The sequence below is a fragment of the Plecotus auritus genome, assembly GCF_963455305.1.
Source record: "Plecotus auritus genome assembly, chromosome: 12".
Classification (NCBI taxonomy): Eukaryota; Metazoa; Chordata; class Mammalia; order Chiroptera; family Vespertilionidae; genus Plecotus; species Plecotus auritus.
The window spans coordinates 2117054-2138140 of NC_137778.1; the positions used below are offsets into that span (position 1 = coordinate 2117054).

General features: G+C 55.3%; 1 protein-coding gene across 4 annotated transcripts in view; it reads left to right on the top strand.

Annotated features, from left to right (window-relative positions):
- The window catches only part of PBX1 (PBX homeobox 1), a 210540-nt gene that overhangs the window by 3670 nt on the left and 185783 nt on the right, over positions 1-21087 (top strand). For all 4 annotated transcript variants that reach the window (XM_080648715.1, XM_080648713.1, XM_080648716.1 and 1 more), the window contains one exon: positions 368-441. In XM_080648715.1, the coding sequence (XP_080504841.1) occupies positions 368-441 (74 nt within the window). The remainder of the gene's footprint in view (positions 1-367; positions 442-21087) is intronic.

The following is a 21087-nucleotide window of genomic DNA, read 5'->3' on the forward strand; positions in this document are numbered from 1 at the left end:
GGTGGCGAACACAGATCTTACAAAACTGTTAACCCGTGCACTGGGCTCTGCATACCCATGGCCCCGGATGGCGTTATCGGTTTAAGAATTCCACCTCGATTAAGCTACTTAAAAACCAAAACAGCTCTGCCTACGTGGGCATTCTTTAGGTTAGCTCTCGTCTGTAGTTAAAGCCCTGCGCGCCTGCTGAGGAACGTGGTTTCTTTTTCCGTGGCGGGGCTCCCTGTATTAAGTCATAAAACCATTGAAGCTGCCAGAGTTCTGCTTGGGATATAGTTGTGGCTTCAGTGTTCATTTAGCCCCTGCATTAGCAGCAGTTTGATCCCGAAACGTCCACCTGAGCTATGATGTTGTTTCTTTTTTGTAGAAAACACGCGTTAAACTGCCACCGAATGAAGCCTGCCCTGTTTAACGTGCTGTGTGAGATCAAGGAAAAGACAGGTAGGACCTTTACGCATTTTCTTTGGCCAATTGACTCACTTCCCCAGCAACCAGGAACCCGATATTTAAATATTAAAATTGCAGAATGGGAGTTCTCTCAAGATCGATTGCGTGTTCCCATACGGCGTCCTGTTTCCTGTAAGAGAAGCACCAAGTTTCTCAGACAGTTATTATCAAGCATTGCTGGTTTCTTTTGCTGAACTCCGTCCGGCCCCTTTGAAAACAGACTGGACATAGAGGTTCTGAAGGAAGTTTATAGAATTAGTGCCTTTCGGGGAAAAATATGAAAGTAAAAGGCTATTTCCGGAAGGAATATGTTTAACACACTCTTTGGGGGGAGTTGTTTAAAGTTCCCTTTCCATTGTCTCTTGCCATCACAGGAAGCAGGCCTTGGTTCTCCGGGTGCTGGCTGCTACCTGTGCCGCCCGCCGGCCACCGCAGCGCCGGGTCCCTGGCCTGGGAGCTGCGATGTCACAGCAGGGGGCCGGCTGGCCTGGGAGCTGGAATGCCAGGAGGTCGAGCTTTCTGTTGTGCTTTAACTTTCTAGGCCTCGTGGCGCGGACTGACACACTTATGACACATCCCAGGAGGGCCTTTAAATTTTAAAGCCACAATTATAAAACAGCAGCCATCCACCCAGGGGAGGTGTGCTTCAAGGACAGCTGCTCCGGACAGGACATTTAGCCACGTCCTCTCGTTTGTTTATTTTAATCCTTAATTTCCCAGAGTGGGTGATTCTGTGTCTCTTGAAAAGAAAGAGTTGAGAAGGCGATCTGATAGCAGGGCGGGAAGCCGAGGGCCGGGGTGGTGACGGAAGGTGAGCGGCGGGCCTGGCTGGCTGGTGGGCTGGCTGCGGGAAGTACCTGACAGCCTCGTTATTTATTTATTTTTCACAACAAGGAGTGTAACAGTCAATAATTCATATCTAAACCATATAAGCAAGGGCACGACATGGATGAAAGTGACAATAAATATGATTGCATGCCGGGTGATGCGCGCTGATGGGCGCACATAAAGGGGCCGGGCGCACGGCTTTCTCTGGAGCGCTCTGCGTTTCTCTTTTAAAAAATAAATAGTTTCAAGATGTGGCCGTGTGAGGGGCTAGGTAATTACTTGGGGCCCGAATTGTATGGAAAATTAGCGAGCAGCTCCTTTGTGAGTGTTGTTTGCGCTGCACAGAGCATCCCAGACAAAGCTCCCGGGCAGCGGCCGCCAGGTTGCCCGCTGACCTTCTTGCCAGCCGCTAATTGCATTGTTTTAGCTGCGAGACACCTTTTAAGAGATTTATGGGCTGTGCATACAGATATCAAGGAGCTGTTTCAGTTTGTCAGACTTTTTAGTTTTTCTTTTTCTGTTAGGCTAGAGCAGGAAACCTAAGTACAAATACACATTTTTGTTGTCTTTATCATTATTATTATTTTTCCTTTTTTTATTTTTTATCTTGATGCTTATTTATTATGAGTATTTATTTGGTTTGGTGACATTGGTTTCTAATCTAATATGTGTTCCACGGATCTTGATTTATAAAATGTGGAATCAAGACATAAAGACATATTTGAGAATCCAGGCTAAAGAGACCCTATTTTTGAGGACACTGTAGATCTTTATTGAAAGGAAGCCCATCGGGCTCTTACCTATATGTGGTGGCCAAAGTGTTTAATTCCAGCCTCCTAATTAAAGCCGCCCGGGGAGTCGGTGGGAGTGGGCGGGCCTGCGCGAGACCTGGCGGGTGGGCTAGGGGGCTGGTCCTTGCCCCCGAGGCTGAGCTGGGGGGAGAGCAGCCGCACTGGTCACGCCGTTCTCCCAAGGTGTAATGTCTTGACGGGATATGTATTTTGTTTTTTAATTTTTCTGTCAGTTAATGACATTCATATTTGGAGATTTAAAAAAATCTAAATTAAGGGTTCGCATGTTGCCTCTAGAATAATATATTTTTAAAAATACTCTGTCAAGGCCTGTAAATTGAAAACGGTAGGCTCACTGCCCCGTGGTAAGAGGAAACACACACACAGTTTGGGATTGAGAGGGCATCCAGGGGTGAAAGTTAAAAGTAAAAAAAGGAAAAGAGAAAAGGCCTCCCCGCTCTGTCCTTCCGCGGGCTGGGGGGAGGGGAGGAGAAGCCTGCCTGGGATGCAGGGCGCTGGGGTTAAAGGTGGGAGCCGCGCTGGGGGTCCCACAGCAGCCGCTTGCCTCCCAGCTGGGCTCTGCCTCCCGCCTCCTGCCTTCTGTGCGGTGCGAGGCAGCCCCGCGGCATGGAAACTTGCAGGAGTATCTTTCTCTTTTGGTCCAGAGCTAGTGGAAGGTCACTGGATGGTCCAAGGTCACTGGGTGGTCCTGCACGTACGTTCCTTCAGGGTGTCACTCCTGTCGAGCCCCCTTGCCTCTGCCAAGGATTTCCCTGCTGCCCGCCACCTCCGGCCTACAGAGGCTGGGCGCAGGGCGCAGGGTGCAGAGTGCAGGGTGCAGAGGCCGGGTGCAGGGCGCAGGGTGCAGAGGCCGGGTGCAGAGTGCAGGGTGCAGAGGCCGGGCGAAGGGTGCAGGGTGCAGAGGCCAGGCGCAGGGCACAGGGTGCAGGGTGCAGAGGCCGGGTGCAGGGTGCAGAGGCCGGGTGCAGGGTGCAGGGTGCAGAGGCTGGGTGCAGGGTGCAGGGTGCAGAGGCCGGGTGCAGGGTGCAGGGTGCAGAGGCCAGGCGCAGGGTGCAGGGTGCAGAGGCCGGGTGCAGGGTGCAGGGTGCAGAGGCCAAGCGCAGGGCGCAGGGTGCAGGGTGCAGAGGCCGGGTGCAGGGTGCAGGGTGCAGAGGCCGGGTGCAGGGTGCAGGGTGCAGAGGCCGGGAGCAGGGCGCAGGGTGCAGGGTGCAGAGGCCGGGCGCAGGGTGCAGGGTGCAGGGTGCAGATACCAGGTGCAGGGTGCAGAGGCCGGATGCAGGGTACAGGGTGCAGAGGCCGGGGTCAGGGCACAGGGTGCAGGGCGCAGGGTGCAGAGGCTGGGTGCAGATTGCAGGGCGCAGGGTGCAGGGTGCAGGGCGCAGGGTGCAGGGTGCAGGGCGCAGGGTGGGCTTTGTGGGGTGCTGTGTTCTCCCTGGAGGGTCACAAGGTCACGCTTGGCTCAGCTGGGCAGGTGGGGCTCCAAGGGGCTGGGCGTGGCCTGCCTTTGCTGCTTTGGCTTTTGTTAATGGTTTTAGTTGGGAAACTCCGAGCCCAGTAGGAAAACTCGCTGATTGTCTCCCAGCCTTTTGGAAGTTTAAGGAAACGCAGGCACAAGCCCCGGAGCAGGCAGCAGGGCGACAGTGCGGTTGATGGATAGGTATTTGAGTCAGGAATTACCGTGGGGATATTAGAGAAAAAAAGAAAGAGCCCCCGTGTTTTCTTGCCTCCGAGTGTGGGTGAGTTTTTATTTTCATACCTTTGTGCTTTTTAAATAAACGCGGTGAAGGAAGAGTGCCCGGAGGAGCCGCAGGCGGGCCCAGCCCCGGAGGAGCCGCGCGGTCTCCGGTCTCGGCGTGTTCCGAGGGGCTCTGTCTACTCCTGGGACACATTTGGTGGGGGGTTGGGACCATGTGGCATCGCGTTTTCTTTGTTTTCGGAGCCACCCGTGTCTGCGGCAGCAGGCTGTCTACCTGTGTGTGTGCTGGGAGTGGGCCTGGGGAAGAGGAGGAGAAAGTCAGAGGTCACATTGTGTAGAAAGACCTTGGTTATTTGGGTAAACTCCCTTTGTCTCTCGTTTTGTTTCTGAGTCAGAAATCCCTCAGGGTTAAAAACTAGGAAACCAGAAACTACTGTGTGCCGGCTCCGCGGGGAAGAGCCCGTGAGCAAGGAGCTGGGGGGCAGCTTTAACTTTAGAACACCGGGGCTCGCGGCACTGCTCCGCGATTTCTGCACCGAGTTGTCACGGAGGGACGTTAGAAAATGCTTTTTGCTTTCTTAACACCCTTTGTCTTTCTCGGTCTTTTTCCTCGGTGTTTGATTAGCACGGCCGCCGAGAGCTGTGTTTAGTTACCACCACAGTTCCCCTCGACACCTCCCTCTATCTCGCCTGCCGCTCCCGTCAGTAGAGTGATTACTTAAGGGAGAATAATTTGCCTGTGTGCACACACGTGCACGTGTGTACATGTATGCTCTATGTGGGTCGGGGCTGTGGGCGGAAGCTGTGCGCCACAGGGCAAGGGTGCGACGGCGAGGCCGGGAGACGCGACGAGGGGAAGGAACGTAGACAGTTCCCAGCTGCCTCTGGGCAGATGCCTCGTGGAGCAGAGATGGCCGGAGTGGCTTTCACAGAAGTTTGTCTGTAGCAGAACTCATGTGTGTATGTGTGTGCACGTGTGTGCGCGTGTGTGTGTGTCCAGGGTCTGAGAGAGGCGGGGGAGCGAGCAGCCCAGCGCGGGGAGCTCACCTCGGCTTTATGACACGACGGCTGGGCAGGCACACGTTCCGAGCGCTGGGATCAGACCACGCGCTGTTCCTTGTGATCGGGGCAGAGACCGTGACGTGTGTGATGAGAAGTGTCCCTGCTCTCCAGTCCATGTTGGATAATCCATTTTGGGGCAAATTCTGGCATCTGAGAGGTGGGAGGAGGGTGCTCAGAGCACTTGGGTCAGACCTACCAAACAGGATTTGGGGAACTTGGTGTCATGTCTTCTAACAAAGGGGGTGACTACGAGGATTGGAAATGAGACTGAGGACGCTGGAAGAGGATGGGTGAGGGAGAGGCTCGTGACCTAGGAAGTGGGGTGTGGGGTGGAGAGGTGGGGGAGGGTCCCGGTGGGCGGGCTGCCGGGGGAGGGGCGCTGTGCTGTGTGTTCAGCTCCCTGCTGGAACCAGGCCTGTCACACTGTTGCCTCCACCTCTACTGACAACATGAACTTCTGGTTGTTGTTGGCAAATTACAAAAAATGTCCCCAAACAAGCAAATGAACCAAAACTCGGATATTGAACATATTTACGTGGAAGGCGTCTTCATTATCACGGAAAGCCTCGTCCTTGCTTGGTCTGAGACTCGGTTTACACGCGGCTGGAGCATTCCGGCTTAGCATTGGCCTCAAACTTCTTTCCATGGATGCGGCTGTGTTTTCAAGTTGGGGAAGTGAATCTAAATATAGTTCTGTTCCTTTTTATAATGTCCTTTTACCCAGAACGCCACCTGATAGAGGGTGTCCAGGCCCAGCTCCCAGAGCAGCTGTCACTCATTCCCACGTGACACTGTGCCCCCATCCATGGTGTAGCCGGGGCGACAGGAGTGGCATCATTGGCTCCACCCACGATGTGAGGTGTAAGGAGCACCCTGATTGATAAATAAAATAAGTGGCAGATTAATGAGTTGTTTGCAAAGTGCTGTGTACTCTCCATGCTGCATAAATAAAAGATGCCGTGGTTCTGTGACGGATTATCTCAGGACTCCTATCCGACTCCATCTCATAGGGCGGCACCGTGCGAACTTCTGGGCCAGAGGCACGTCCTGGCCTCGGACGGCCGGGTGGCCGCTGGGCGGGTGAGGGCTCGGGCGCAGGCTTCTGCCTTCTGCCTTCTGCCTTACAGGCGTCGCTTCCCAGGGCTCAGCAGCGTGGTTTCCGGGAAGGAAGTGCAGTGCGGACTGTCACAGCCTGTGAGCCCTGCCTCCCTTCCTGGCGGAGCAGGGTCCGGCCAGGAGTGGCTTCCGGCCGCCGCTCCGCTCGGAGGCTCTGCTTCTGTCCGCTGGCTGTGGGTGGGGTCACCGTTGCAGCACTGGAGACTCGCCATCTTGGTTTAGGTCACAGCTTCCACTCCCATCTTCCATGGACGTTTTTGTCATTTTAAGTGCGGACTGGGGTGGGCGTCGCACACCTGCTGTAGTTTTAGACCTACCACCAAATAGTTACAAGACGCTGGAATAATGTTAGGAGTCGCTGTACTGGCCGCGGTGAAGGACTTGGTCTCCGAAGCCAGGCCGCCTGGGCCATGCCACTGATCCACTTCTTAGCTGTGTGACCTTATTCAAGTTCCTAAACCTCTCTGTGCCTCATTTTCCTCATCTACAGGATGGAATTAATAGTCGTATCTGTCTTAGAGGGTTGTTAGGATTCAGTGAGATAATCCATGTAAATTGCAGTGCCTGGCACACAGTAAACAGTTGGTAACTGTTAGCTTTTATTCTTTCTGGCCCTGCTTCCTCACATGAAGAAAGAGCGGCCTGCACCAGATGGTCCCTATGGACCAAGCCAACTCCAAGGCGCCGCGGCTATGCTGAAAGGAGACCAAAACTGCTGAATTTAAGATTCGCCCTCTTTTGTTTCTCTCGCCATTCTCTTAGAGCGAGAAATAGCTGTCCTGGCCGAGCAAGGCTGGGCTGGGCTGGAAGGAGAGAGGGAGGAAAGGGGGAAGAACAAAGACAAAGACTTCGATTATCCACAAACCGGACAACCACCACTGAAAGCTCTAGAACCGCCTGTGTTAGCGACGGTGTCTTCTTAGCATCGGCAGCTGGAGAGGTCATGTAATCACAGCGAAAAGCATCCACTCGACGCACAAGTTTCAAAGCAGGAAGAGTGAGGTTAGGGCGACCTGACCTCCTCTTGTCTTCTTAATATGCTCCTTACTTAAGAAAAATGTTCGTCATGATGGCAGCCTCGACACAGAGTAGATTTATTATTTTCTCATAGTTTTTTCGAGATACATTTCATAAACCCTGGAATTCACTCACTTACACTGTATATTCAGTGATTTTAGTATATTCGCAAAATCGTGCAGCCATCACCACAATCTAAATTTAGAATGTGTTCATCGCCCCAGGACCCATCACCTGTCAGTTTGTGTCTCTTCCTTTGCCTCGCCCTCAGTGACCACTAGTCTGTGTCTAGATTTTCCTGTTCTGGACATCCTATAGAATGAGAAGCTAATATGAAAATTGACCCAACGGCAGAACGACCGGTCGCTATGATGCTCACTGACCACCAGGCGGCAGGCGCTCAATGCAGGAGCTGCCCCCTGGTGGTCAGTGCACTCCCACAGGGGGAGCGCCGCTCAGCCAGAAGCCAGGCGCATGGATGGCGAGTGCAGTGACCGTGGCAGGAGCCTCTCCCACCGCTGCTGCAGGCGAGTGGTAAGAAGCGAGGGGTTCCAGACTGTGAGAGCCCTGGACTGCGAGAGAGCACAGACTGGGCTGAGGGACACCCGCCCCCCCCTCCCCCGCACTGGCCCAGTGCATGAATCTCATGCACCAGGCCTCTAGTTTTCCTATAAATGGAAGCGGACACCATGTTTTGTTACCAGCTTTTATGTAGCGTAATGTTTCCAAGGGTCACCGTTACCATAGTGATGCTGCACGCCCTTCCTTTTTTGTGACTGAATAACATTCCCCAGTGCGGCCGGCCCTCGCTGTGTTCATCTGTCCGTCAGTCGATGGCCGTTTCAGGTGTTGTCATGTGTCGGTGGCAGTGGACACTGCACACTCGCTTTGCGTGGGCCCGTCGCTGTTTCTCGGGGTCTGTGCCGGGAGTGGGGGTGCTGGTCTGAGGTAGGCATTTTGAGGAGCTGCCCACTGTTTCTGGGGTGGCTGACGCAGGTGCAGTCTTCGGGCACATTGTGAAGGCTGCTCGGCTCTGCCCATCGGGGCGCTCCTGCCCTCCACGCGCAGGGCCCAGGCGCTGTCTCCTCTGAGCCCCACCCCCCTCGGAGGACAGGGCTCCGGTAAATTCATGAGGCCTGCCACACGCGTGCTCGGATTCAGGTGAGACTGTGCTCAGAGCTGTTTGTGTTTTGAAGAGGAAGAGTGATGAGTCGAAGGGATGACTCTGCTGTGGGATCCCAGGTGTCTGGGCCCCAGAGGAAGGTGGGGGCCACAAGGACAGGACAGCAGCGTGGACTCTGGGGGCAGTGGGTTCACGCCTGGCTTGTTGTGCACGTGAGTGAGTTACTGGAGGTCACAGAGCTCCGTGTCCTCACCTGGACGGGAAGGACGATGGCGCTGTGTGGCTCGCTGGAGGCACGAGGCAGGACAAGAATATAAAGCACATAGCTCATCGAGATGGCGCAGGAAATGGCCACGGCGATTGTTTTTCTGAAACCACGTGGCGGAGTGTGGCCCCTGCCTTCCTGAGGCTCTGTCTGCTCCGGTGGGGTCTCTAGCGTCACCTAGGTCGCCGGCTCGCCGCCTGTCCCTGTGTCCGTCTGCGTGGGAGGCGCAAGTGTGGGCGTCTCCCTCCCCCCCCCCCCCCCGGCCCTGGGGTTCTCGGGAGGAAACCCGAGGGGGACAGTGCTGCTCTGCGAGCCCGTGTGTGGTTTTAACTCCAGTGTCTCCAATGTTCCGGGAGCCTCTTCAAAGAGGAAAAAGAAACAATGGACATTAATTTTAACAATGCATTTTATTTAAATCCGAATATGTCAGATATTCCAAGGTGCTCAACATAAACACTGTGAGGCATTTTACTCTTCATTTTGACTGGGGCTTGAGGTCCGTCATGGATTTCACATTCACCGCGGCTTCACTTTGGACGAGCCCACTTCACAGCCCACGCGTGGGCGAGTCCGTCCCGCTCTGACGGCTCGGCGGGAGCGGCCCTGGCAGAGCTGCCTGGTCCGTGTTTGGGCAGAGTTCCACAGCCTGAGGAGGACACGTGCTTGTTTCCTACTCAGGCGTGTCTGCTGGGTCTGTGGCGATTGCAATCAGTTCCTGCTGGATAGAATGTTCCAGAAAGCATATCTGAGGCCTCCCTTCCGAGGGGATGCTTTGCTGCTGGCAACTGCTGTATGGTGCCTCTCTGCCCCTTCTCTTTCCTTCTTCCCTCCCTTCGTCCCCAACGCCATGCTCTATGCTTTTCCCCTTGTGCCGGAGAAAATCTGAAATGTTCCCCGAGATAGCAAAGTGGGTGGGCGAGCCCCTTGTTCCTCCAGCAAACCCTGGAACCAGCTGGGGCCACGGCACGGGGTCACCAGCCTGGGCAGGAGCTCTGAGGCGGACGCCACCAATCAGGCGCGCGTGTCACTCTGAGAATGACCATTCACCACGTGGTCTCAGGTGTCCTCGTCCAGAGGGGTGACTCCTGAGAGCCTGTGCTGTGCCCCTGCCGTGCCCCGCTCTGTGGGCCCTGCCGCCCTGCACGGCCTGGCTTCTGTCCGAGAACACGCCCCTTCCTTGTGCGGCAGTTCTGATGTGGCCGTGACCCGTCGTCACGTCCAGAGAATCAGGCATGGTGGGGGTGGTGCTGCTATAGCCACTTCCATCAGTCACATCGGACTGAGAAGGTGAATTGGAGGGCAAAAAATCAGTGATCTTTTTTTCAATCCTCACCCAAGGAGTGATTTTTTTCCATTGATTTGAATATATATATATATATATATATATATATATATATATACATACATATATATACACACACACACACACACACACACACACACACACACACACTTTTATTGATTTCAGGGAGGAAGGGAAAGAGAGAGAGAGAGAAACATCAATGATGAGAGAGACTCATTGTTTGGCTGCCTCCTGCATGTCCCCTACTGGGGATCAAGTCTGCAACCTGGGCATGTACGCTGACCAGGAATCAAACTGTGACCTCCTGGTTCATAGGTTGATGCTCAACCACTGAGACATGCTGGCCGAGCTCCACTGATTTTTTTAGAAAGAGTAGAAGGGATGGGGAGAGAGAGAGAAACATTGATGTGTGAGAGAGAGAGGCATAAATTGGTTGCCTCCCACATGCTCCCTGACTGGAGGCGGGGAATGAACCCAAAACCCAGGTTTGTGCCCTTGATTCGGAATCAAACCCGCGGCCCTTTAGTGCACAAGTGGACGCTCTGACCACAGAGCAACGTGGCCGGGTATGACTTATTCTAATGGAAGCAGTCAGCGTCACCTGGCAAGGCTGGTTGAGGCCGCAGTGCCATCCGCCTGCTGACTTTGTTTCTTTTGCGTAGTGTGTGTGCAGCTCGGACCCTGGCTTGGACCTTGCTTTCAGGAACCGACCGCAGAAACACGTGGCTGCTGGGTGGGGCACGATAGACAGGCTGCAGCTCACAGGGCCCAGGCCTCCCCAGCCCAGGAGGCCAGGCAGCTGGGGCTTGGTTTCCACCTCGGAACTGAGTGAACTTGTTCACCATTCGCCTCCGCTGAAATCTGAAATTCCGGCCCCCGCCCGCCCGCCCACCAGGGGCTCCTGGAGACTGAGCCCGACAGAAGCTGCCCTTCCTGAGGAAGCGGCCAGCAGGGGTGGAGCCCTGGCTGGGCCGCTGCCTGCACCTGCGGGCGAAGGACGATGCCTGGGCCTGGAGGGCGGTCAGTCCGTGTCCTGAGGCCACAGGTGCTTGCACCAGGTGCTGACAGTGTAGGGGCTCTTCCCTGTAATCACATCATTCACGAATGGGAAGGTTGCCCTAAACTTCTGTCCCACCAGAGCAAGGCTCTCAGGCCCCACAAAGTCCTGGCTGCCGCTGCGCCTTCTCCGAGGCCATCTGTGGACAGCAGGCGGAGAGGCAGCTGTCCTCCAGGCGGCCCCTTCCCAGGTGCCTGTCACCCTGCCCCCTGGGGGGCTGCTGGGTGCAGGAAAGGGTGTGTGCACAGCACCCAGGGTGCAGGCCCAGGGGCACCCACGTCATGGGAGGTGGGGTTAAAACAGCTTCATTCTGAGGCCAAGAAGGGGGAAGGAAGGACCACAGACAGGACTCGGGCCGAGCGCTCGGCTAGGCAGAAGGAACCCCTGGAGCAGGAGGGTTCCAGGACGCCCGGAGTTGGGGAATGCAGGAGCCGTGGTGAGCCGGCTCAGGGGCTGGCGCCGCCCGCGGGGCCTGGGGCTTGGCAGGAGTCCTGCTGAAGACCCAGCAGTCCCCTTTGGAGGGCTGGCCTGTGACAGGTGGGATTGGGATGCCGGGACGTGCCCAGTGTCCAGTGTCCTCCACCTTCCCAGTGGCTCCCGCCAGCCCCTCTTACCCAGGGTGACCTGTGGGTGGTGGGAGGGGACTCCGCCCCCAGGGAGATGCCCCTGGGCCTCACTGCCTTTATTAAGCACCTCAGCTCAGGCCTCACAGTCCCATGAGAGCCGCAGTCTGAACCACATGTGGTACAGAGCCGGGGGGCGGGGGGGGCTCGTGGTGGTTGCACTCAAGGAGGTGAAGGTCAGGAGGGCGCACTGCGTGGTGGGTGTGCCCAACGCACACGTGTTAATTTGCACGTTCTTTCTTGTTGGCCCGATGCTGTGTCTCTGTGCAGTGAAGGTTCCAGATCACGCTTCGTGGCTGGAGGGACCAGATACCCCAGCACCAGCGTCCAAGGTTTCTCAGAGCCGTCCTGTCCTCTCCTCTGTCCCTTAGCCCTTGCGGGGGCCCCTCATCTCCCCGGGAGATTTTTAACCGAAACAACTGTGATGTAGGTCAGACAGCCCTGCTCCTGGGCCTAGCCTGTAAGGGCGGGGGGCCGTCGGGCCTTCAGGCAGCCCTGCTGCCTCCACGGCGGCCTGTCCTGGGCCGAGGAAGTGCGGCCGCCTTAGGTTTGCAGGAATCCTTGGAGAGCAGAGAGCAGACTTGGGGCGTCTGCCACCCCTGCCGTACACGAGGGGCATCCCCTCCCACAGCTGGCTGTAGGCGGGCAGGAAGCGGCTGCCATCGGCTCGGCCGGCATCGCTTTACTTTCCTCCTTGGAGGCTCCGCCGGGACAGATGTCTGGATGTGAGAGTGCCGTTCCTCAGTGGGGTCTGCTTTCCTCCTGCTGCGCAGTGACCACCTCCCCGGCAGCTGGCCCTGGCCGGACCCGAGACCCCGTGCGGCTGTGGGAGCAGGAGTGGGCTGAGCGCTTCCCTCTTTACTCGAGTTTCCCAGCCGCCCAGCCTCTGCTCCGCCTCATAGGACGGGCCCCCCCGTGGCGGTGAAGGGCAGGGGCCCGCAAGGGTGAAGTCATGGCACTCTGGCTGTTACGGGTGGCGCACGGACACAGGCGCCGGGCAGCCAGGTGATGGGAGGAAGGAAGATGGCACTGGGGTCACCTTCTCCTCACCTCTAAGTCACCTCCATTCGCCCTTCCTGAGGGGGTGCCAGAGGCGTGTTGTGGAGTGCTCTGGACTGTGTGTGCTGGGCCCCACCTGTCCTGGGGACGCGGTGTGACTCTCAGGTCCACAGGCTGGGCAGGTGGAGACGTTAGGCCTGTGCCCGTCCTGGTGGCTGCGTTTTCCACACCAGTTGACCTCCTGGTTTTAGACCCCCGGGGGGCGTAGGCATTGCAGAGTGTCTTCTGTTCTGGCCCATTCATCCTGGCAGCTCCGTGGGCCGTCTCCATGGGAGGCACGGTGAGCGAGGTGGCGGGACCCAGTGTGCCAGTCGTGGGCTGACCCACAAGGAGCTCGGGGCCCAAGAAGGGGCTTGTGACACGTCTGCTGACCACCCCCCCCCCAACTCCTGGACCCAGGACAGCACACCCTGAGGGCCAGGAGTGTGGCTGTGAAGGTCCCCTGGCTCTGGGCGGCGCGGGCTGTGGGTGGGCCAGCTCCTCGGCGGCCTGGGCAGGGCTGTGTCCGGGTTCTCGCTCAGCTGGGCTCCTTGCCCTTCCCTGAACCTGTACCCAGGGTCCCCTTGCCGTTCTGCTTTCATCCTCTGTTCCCTTCCTCCCTCCACCGGGGCCTCCCACAACCCAGCGATTTGCTATTTGCCCAACTTGTGACCCAAGAGCGCTTGGCATTTCCCGGGCGGGCGGCTGGCATTTACCACCCGCCAAGCAGGTGCGTGGTGACATTTGCTCACCTGGGCAGCGTGCGCTCAGCGCCCTGGCCGGGGGCGGCTGAGAGCGAGCGTGACCTTTGCCTCCGCGCGTTGCTTCCTGGAAGCGGGAGGACCCTGCTCGTGGCCGGTGCGGAGCTGGTGTCGCACGCACTCGTGTGCGTCCAGCCCGGCATGTGGCCAGTGCGCGTGCGCATCCCGTCATCACTTTAACAAGTGCAGTTTCATACTCAGCTCAGCGTTCACCGTGCGCCCTCCTGTTTCCAGAGCCTTCTTCCTCCTTCCCCTCCCTCCCGCCGCCAGGAGGTGCTGGGCTGACCTAATGCCTTGAGCTATCGGATCTCCTGTCCCCTTCAGTTTCTAAGACCCGTGACGGCGTCCGACCGGGGCCTGCCAGGCTGGGCCGGGCTGCTGGTCGGGAATAGCTGCTTTTGGACCAAACTGGCCAAGGAGCTGGTTCAGCCGTTTCCAGGACAGGCCGGCCTGGGGCGTCCCGCTCCTGGAACCCACGGATGCACAGGCCGCGTGCCCTGGCGGTCAGCCGAGGAGGGCGGCCGCAGCAGGCTGAGCTGTCACCTTATCCTCCTGTTTACCGAGTCCAGTCGCTGGAAGGGCGAGGGCTCCGGGCCAGGGGAGGCGGGTCACCGCGGCTGGCGCTGGGACAGTGTCAGCACAGTGTTGCCCTCCCTTCTGAGCTGGGTCCTGGGCGCAGGTCACACGGCTGTGGCACGGAGCCCTGACCACTCACAGGTTTTAGGACAAGGACACCGAGATACAGGGAGTGTAACGATTGTCCCCGAAGCCCCACAGCTAACGAGAGGTGGAGCGGGGACGGATTTACTCAGGAAGTTCACACGTAGGCTCCTCTACGAAGATGTCATTCCCATCGAGTGACAGCCCTCAAATTGTGATTCTTCCAAGAAAATTCTGTGGAAGGTACTCAGTTGTCCCAAAACAAATCATGTCTCTGTCCCGTCTCCGTCACAGACTTGGTCGCCCCGGGCTGTGGTTGGCTGTAAAACACCAGGAAAGGCCCAGAGTCCCCGGGCCATCCATCCCCTGACTCCCCTCGGCCTCCCCTCGGCCTCCCCTCGGCCTCCCCTCGGCCTCCCCTCGGCCTCCCCTCGGCCTCCCGGCTGCCTGTGCGAACCTAGCGGATGTCTTTCAGGCAGGGGGCGCCTCATTTCCATAGGCGGCCTGAAGCTCCACTGCCCCTTGCGTGTGTGTTTATATATGTATGCATGTGTTAGTATGTGCGTTTATATGTACCTGTGTGCTTATACATGCATGCATGTGTATACATATGCACGCACGTGTGTATATGTGCACATGTGTGTTCACATGTATATTTGTGTGTCACCTTTTCTAATTCCTTCTGTGAAGCCTGGGTCTTGCAGGAACGTACAGCAGGGTGCAGTGTCTTGGCCTCGCATGCCTATCCTGGCCTGGCAGTTCTTCTGTCACCTCCGTGTGCGGCTACACATGTCTCCCATTACAGGCCCCTCTCGGCAGAACGGCTGGCTGAGCCGCTCCTTTTTGATGGGGGGAGGGGTGTCCGTGTGAGGAGGGACACCTGCTCCCCAGGAGGCGTTGGCCCGGGTGCAGATGACACCCAGCTGAGGGCGGTGCTTGCGGGCCTGTTCCCCAGGTCCCCCAGGTGTTGGGAGGGAAGCGGTCTCCTGTGTTTGGACACCTTCTCTAGAAACAGTGTCACCGGGAAGCCTTAATGAAGACGGTGTTACCGTAGGAATAGAACCGGAGAACCGGACTGCCGGCTCAGGACCGGTCCCCGCCGCCCTGAGTTCCTTTCTCCTGCTGTCCTCTGCTTGTACGACTTCCTTTCTGGGGGCATGATGACATCAGCGATAAAATTCTCTGTCATCAACAGTACCTGTGACGTATCTGATTTATTTATTTATCGCTCACCTCATTCCGAAGTGGAATTCAAGCAGCTTACCAAGAGATACGCGTGATGCAGAGATTTACTGAAAATGTGGCGCTCAGGGGAGGCGATTCAGGTAGGAAGCAAAGGCAAGGGGATGCTGGTGTGGGCAGGGGGTGCGGGTGCCCTTCTTGTTGCTGGTGAGGAAGGAGCTGCCCGACTGGCCCTGTGGAGGCGCCTGCAGGTCCGACTCTGTTCCTCGTGGCACAGGCGTAAAGGAAACAGGCTTCGGGGTAGCTTCAGAGCACTGAGAACTGAAAGCAAATCGGTTGCTTGGGGAGGAAGGTGTGTTCTGTTCAGGCTCTGCCGACACCTCCGTCGTATTGGACGAGGAGATGCTACAGGGACCACCCACGTCGTCTACTTCATATTTCCTAGTGCCTCTCCCGCCGCCCTCCCCACTGTGCTCACCAGGCTTCACTGCAGCTGTGGGCTGATAACCTGATTCCTCTTAGACTAAGGAATTTCTGGAAAACAAAATGCCCAGTACACAGTAGATGCTCAGTTAATACTTTAAAAATTGAAACACTGTTTTACCTATTTATCCAAGGAGAAAAACCCATTTATTAACCTTTACTGAGTACTTGCTACTAAAAAACAAAAGGATCAGTAAAAGTCCCCCCCACCCCTTTGCAGAACAGATGGTCTCCTGAGAGTAGATGCAACTTAGCAGAGACGTTGGACTCGAACTTGGGTGCTGTCTGTGGGAGGCGGGACATGGTATCTTTTGTGACATGAGGTCTCAGAGTGCTGGTGAGCACTCCCACTGCAGCCGCTCCTCCAGGGGGCTCGAGGTTGGATGCTGGAGCCGGCAGGAAGCAGTGAAATGCATGGTGGGGAGAAACCAAGATGGCGGCATAGGTAAACACCTAAACTGCTGCCTCGCACAACAATTTCAAAACTACAACTAAAAGACAAAATGGAAATCATCCAGAACCACAGGAAAGCTGGCTGAGTGGAAATTCTACAAATAGAAGGAAAGAGAAAAGCACACAGAGACTCAGAGGAGCTGCAAAAGGCTGAGGTAGGGAGACGTGTGCGTGGAGAGGACAGGCGGCTGAGTGCGTGGCTGGCTTTCTCAAGCGGGAGGGAGACGGAAGCTCCCGACTGCACTGAACTCCAGTTCAGAGCGAGACCCTGGGGACCCAGACTCATACGGGGGGAATCTGGACTGTCAGGAAAAGAGAAAAGCACCCTGAGACTCAGGGGAGCTGCGAAAGGCAGAGGTCTGGAGGCATGCGCGCGGAGAGGACTGACTGCTGAGTGCGTGGCTGGCTTTCTCAAGTGGGAGGGAGACGGAAGCTCCCGACTGCGCTGAATTCCAGTTCCGGGCGAGACTCTGGGAACCCAGACTCATTCTGGGAGAAACTGGACTGTCTGGCAGCGGGCGAAACTCAAGGGCGGCTTTCTCTCAGAGGTGCTTGCAGTAATTACCAAGGGACACTGAGACCCAGAGGCCTCATAGGGCAGGGTTGACGGGAAGCCAAGGCTGTCTGCTCCGCCCTGAGACTCCACCCCATCCAAGCTGAGCACAGAGGCTTTTGTAATTTTGCAAGTCTTGTCTCATAAGGGTGTCTCCAGCACAGAAGTTCTCCTAGCATAGACACAGCTCATCCTCACAGCCAATTGGCGTGGAGGTCAATTCCTCCCAGTGATACCAACAACAATCAAGACTTAACTACAACAAGGCTGTGCACACAGTCCACAAAGGGGTGCACTGAGAGTGTCCACCTCAGGTAACTGGGGAGGCTGAGCCACTGGGCCCTATAGGACACCTAGCACACAAAGCTACTCTACCAACTCAGGGAAGCAGCAAAAATGCGGAGACAAAGAAACAGATCACAAATGAAAGAAATGGAGGAAAGCAAACGACTGGATATAGAGTTCAAAACCACGGTTATAAGGTTTTTCAAGAATTTCCTAGAAAAGGCTGATAAATTTAGCGAGACCAACTAGAAATTAAACATACATTGACTGAAATAAAAAATATTATACAGAGACCTAACAGCAGACTAGAGGACTGCAAGAATCAAGTCAAAGATTTGAAATACAAAGAAGCAAAAAACACTCAACCGGAAAAGCAAAAAGAAAAAAGAATCCAAAAATTTGAAGATAGTGTAAGGAGCCTCTGAGACAACCTCAAGCGTACTAACATCAGAATTATGGGGGTGCAGAAGAAGAGAGAGCAAGATACTGAAAACCTATTTGAAGAAATAATGACTGAAAACTTCCCCCACCTGGTGAAAGAAATAGACTTACCAGTCCAGGAAGCTCATAGAACCCCAAACAAAAGGAATCCAAAGAGGACCGCACCGAGACACATCATAATTAAAATGCCAAGAGCAAAAGACAAAGAGAGAATCTTAAAAGCAGCAAGAGAAAAACAGTTAATTACCTACAAGGGAGCACCCATATGATTGTCAGCTGATTTCTCAACAGAAACTATGCAGGCCAGACGAGAATGGCAAGAAATATTCAAAGTGATGAATAGTAAGAACCTACAACCAAGATTACTCTACCCAGCAAAGCTATCATTCAGAATTGAAGGTCAGATAAAGAGCTTCTCAGATAAGAAAAAGCTAAAGGAGTTCATCAACACCAAACCAGTATTATATGAAATGCTGAAAGGTATTCTTTAAGAAGAGGAAGAAGAAAAAGGTAAAGATGAAAATTATGAACAACAAATACATATCTATCAACAAGTGAATCTAAAAATCAAGTGAATAAGAAAATCTGAGGAACAGAATAATCTGGTGAATATAATAGAACCAGGGGCATAGACAGGGAGTGGACTGACAATTCTCGGGGGGAAAAGGGTGTGGGGAGTGCGGGAAGAGACTGGACAAAAATCGTACACCTATGGATGAGGACAGTGCGGGGGGAGGTAAAGGCATGGGGTGGGGTGGGAACCGGGTGGAGGGGAGCTATGGGAGGAAAAAAGAGGAACAATTGTAATAAGCTGAACAATAAAAATTTATTAAATTAAAAAGAAAAGAAATGCATGATGGGCACCTGTAGGGGGATGGCTTTTTGGTGCCATTTCTCATCTGATTAACCCAGGTCCATGGGATCGGGGTGGGGCCTCTCGGTGTTTCCTGACTCTGTCTGGCAGCTCCGGGAGCTGGCAGCCCCTTTGTCCACTGTCTGGAGTGTGGCCACCACGAGCTGTCCTATGACCGTCACAGAGCAAACATGGTCAAGAGCCAGTGGCTGCCACACTGGCTTTCACCCATCTTGTGGATTTGTGGGGGTCCTCTAATCTGCACTGATAGTCAGAGGAAGGTGTACCTCCTTTCCCCTTCTCTCTCTTTGCTTCCTTCCTTCCAGTTAACATGCATTCACCAGGCGCTTACTTCTAAGCGAGGCATGACGAGGAAAGCAAGGGAGGCCCTACAACTCCTTAAGCTGCAAGAAACAAGAGAGGCTTCAGGGCAGTGGACTAAGCGTGGCAGGCACAGCACGAACCCACAGTTCGCACGCAGAAGAAGATTCCAGAAAGACGGCTCCATTGCCAGCAGGACCTCAGCTTCCCCTCCAGGTGTGGACTCCTGGAGGGCCTTGCCTCGCCCATCTTTGCATACCTGGCTTAGTGCTTGGTATCAGATGATGCTCAATAAATGTGAGTTAGAGGCAAGAAGAGTCACAGATAATCCATCTAAATCTAATCAGATTTATTTATCTTTTCAGACAGAACATCCTAAGGAATTCTACAATTTCTACCCTCTGCTGTGAGGACATGAGGGTGGGCACCTTGGGGTGTGCTTCTGTGATGAGTTGGAGACGGGAGGGCAAGACAGAATTGTTCTTAGGTCTGTGCCACGCCAGCCACATGCCACACCCGGTGCTCAGAGACAGGTTTCTGGTTGGAATGAACCTGTTGGGGGTGGGGAGAGTCCTTGAGTGGCTGCTCTGAGTCTGAGTCTTCTAGTGATGATGCTGGACTTGGAGTATTAGGGTGAGCATGGAGTGAACCTCCAATGTGAGCCCTCATTGTGAGTTCCCCAGTGTGAGCCCCCCAGTGTGAACCCCTGGTGTGAACCCCTGGTGTGAGCCACTGGTGTGAGCCACTGGTGTGAGCCCTGTTGCATCTCTCTCCGTGGGGAGGAGGAGAAAGAACGGCCTGACCCTCTCCCAGCAGGTCCCTCCCTCAGGGAAGACTCAGGGTGGAGCCTGGGAGTGCCCCCCGGCCTCAGTCCTCCTGTGTCCTTCCCCAGCCCAGTGCCCTCAGGGAGGAGGACCAGGCCGGCCCTGCTTGCTCTGTGCTTTGTGGTGGAGCCTCCTCGGGCAGAGCTGCGAGGCTCTCAGACAGGAACGCTGGGCTCTGAGGAGAGGGCCCCGAGGACCAGCGTTGTCCGTAGACGTCCTGAGGCTCCTGGGCTGGGGTAGAGGCGCAGGAGCGCCCCTTCGTGTGACGCTTCCCTGTGCTGCTGGCCAGGCGGGTGGGGGAGGTGCAGAGCCCACAGACATGTGTGGGTGCAGGGCGCTGTCAGCAGGCTCCTGGGCCCTGAGACACTGGCTTTCCCTGTAGCTCCTGTGGAGGTGAATGGTGGGCATTGAACACTGCACCAGGGTGGGCAGGTCACACTGCAGAGCTGCCAGCCAGGGTGACACACACACACACACACACACACACACACACACACACACACCATACACATGTACCACACATACACCACACATACACACACCACCACCACCATGCACATGCACACACACACACCACACACATGCACCACACATACACCACACACACACATACCCACACCACACACATACATATACCATGCATGCACATGCACACACGCACCACACACATACCACACACCACATGCACACACACATCACACACCACACACACACCATAAACACACACCATACACATGCCACACACACCACACATAACACACTACATACACATACTCACACACCACACACATGCACCACACACACACCACATAACCACCACACACCACACATACATACACACACACACACACATGCACCACACATTCCACACACAAACACGAATGCCACATACACCACACACATACCACATGGACCACAAAGACACCACATGCACCACACACCACACACACCCATACACACAAACCACACACATACAAATGGACCACACAACACAGACACCACACACATACCACACACCACACATACACACACACACACCACATACCACACAAACATACACACGGACCACACACATACACATGGACCACACACGCACCACACACCACACACACACACACACCACATACCACACCACACATAACATACACACCAAACACACCACACACACACCACACACCACAACACACCATACACACCACACACACACACCGCACATACACACCACATACACCACACAATACACACCACACACACCACACATATGCATGACACATACACCACACACACCCGCACCACACACACACACACCACACCACACACATACACACGGGCCACACACACACACACACACACACACACCACGACACATACCACACACCACACATACACACATACACCACATACCACACCACACACACCACACATACACACATACTCACATACCACCCACATACACACACACACCACGTACACACACACCACACACCCCTCCCCCCACACCCCACATACACACTGACCACACACACACCCCACATACTCCTCTCACACACACACACCCCCTACACACACCACAGACACACACACACAGAGGAGAGGAGGCTCGTGGGCACTGGGGCGGTGCGTGGTGTGTGGTGTGTGTGGTGAGGTCTGTGCACACACCTTTGCTTTCTTGTGGACTTGCAGAACGCTGCCCTGTGAGCTGTCTGTTCCGTCCCTGGGTCCCGGCGCCTTCCCCTCCCTCGTCTTTCTGCAAGCCCTCAGTGGCTTTATTAGGAATTCCCTGCTTTAGGGAAGAAATAGAGGGAGAAAGAGACCAGCTGGAGGCGGAGGGACAAAACTGGATCCTGGCGGGCGGCCCACAGCCTGGGCCCAGTGGCTCCTGGG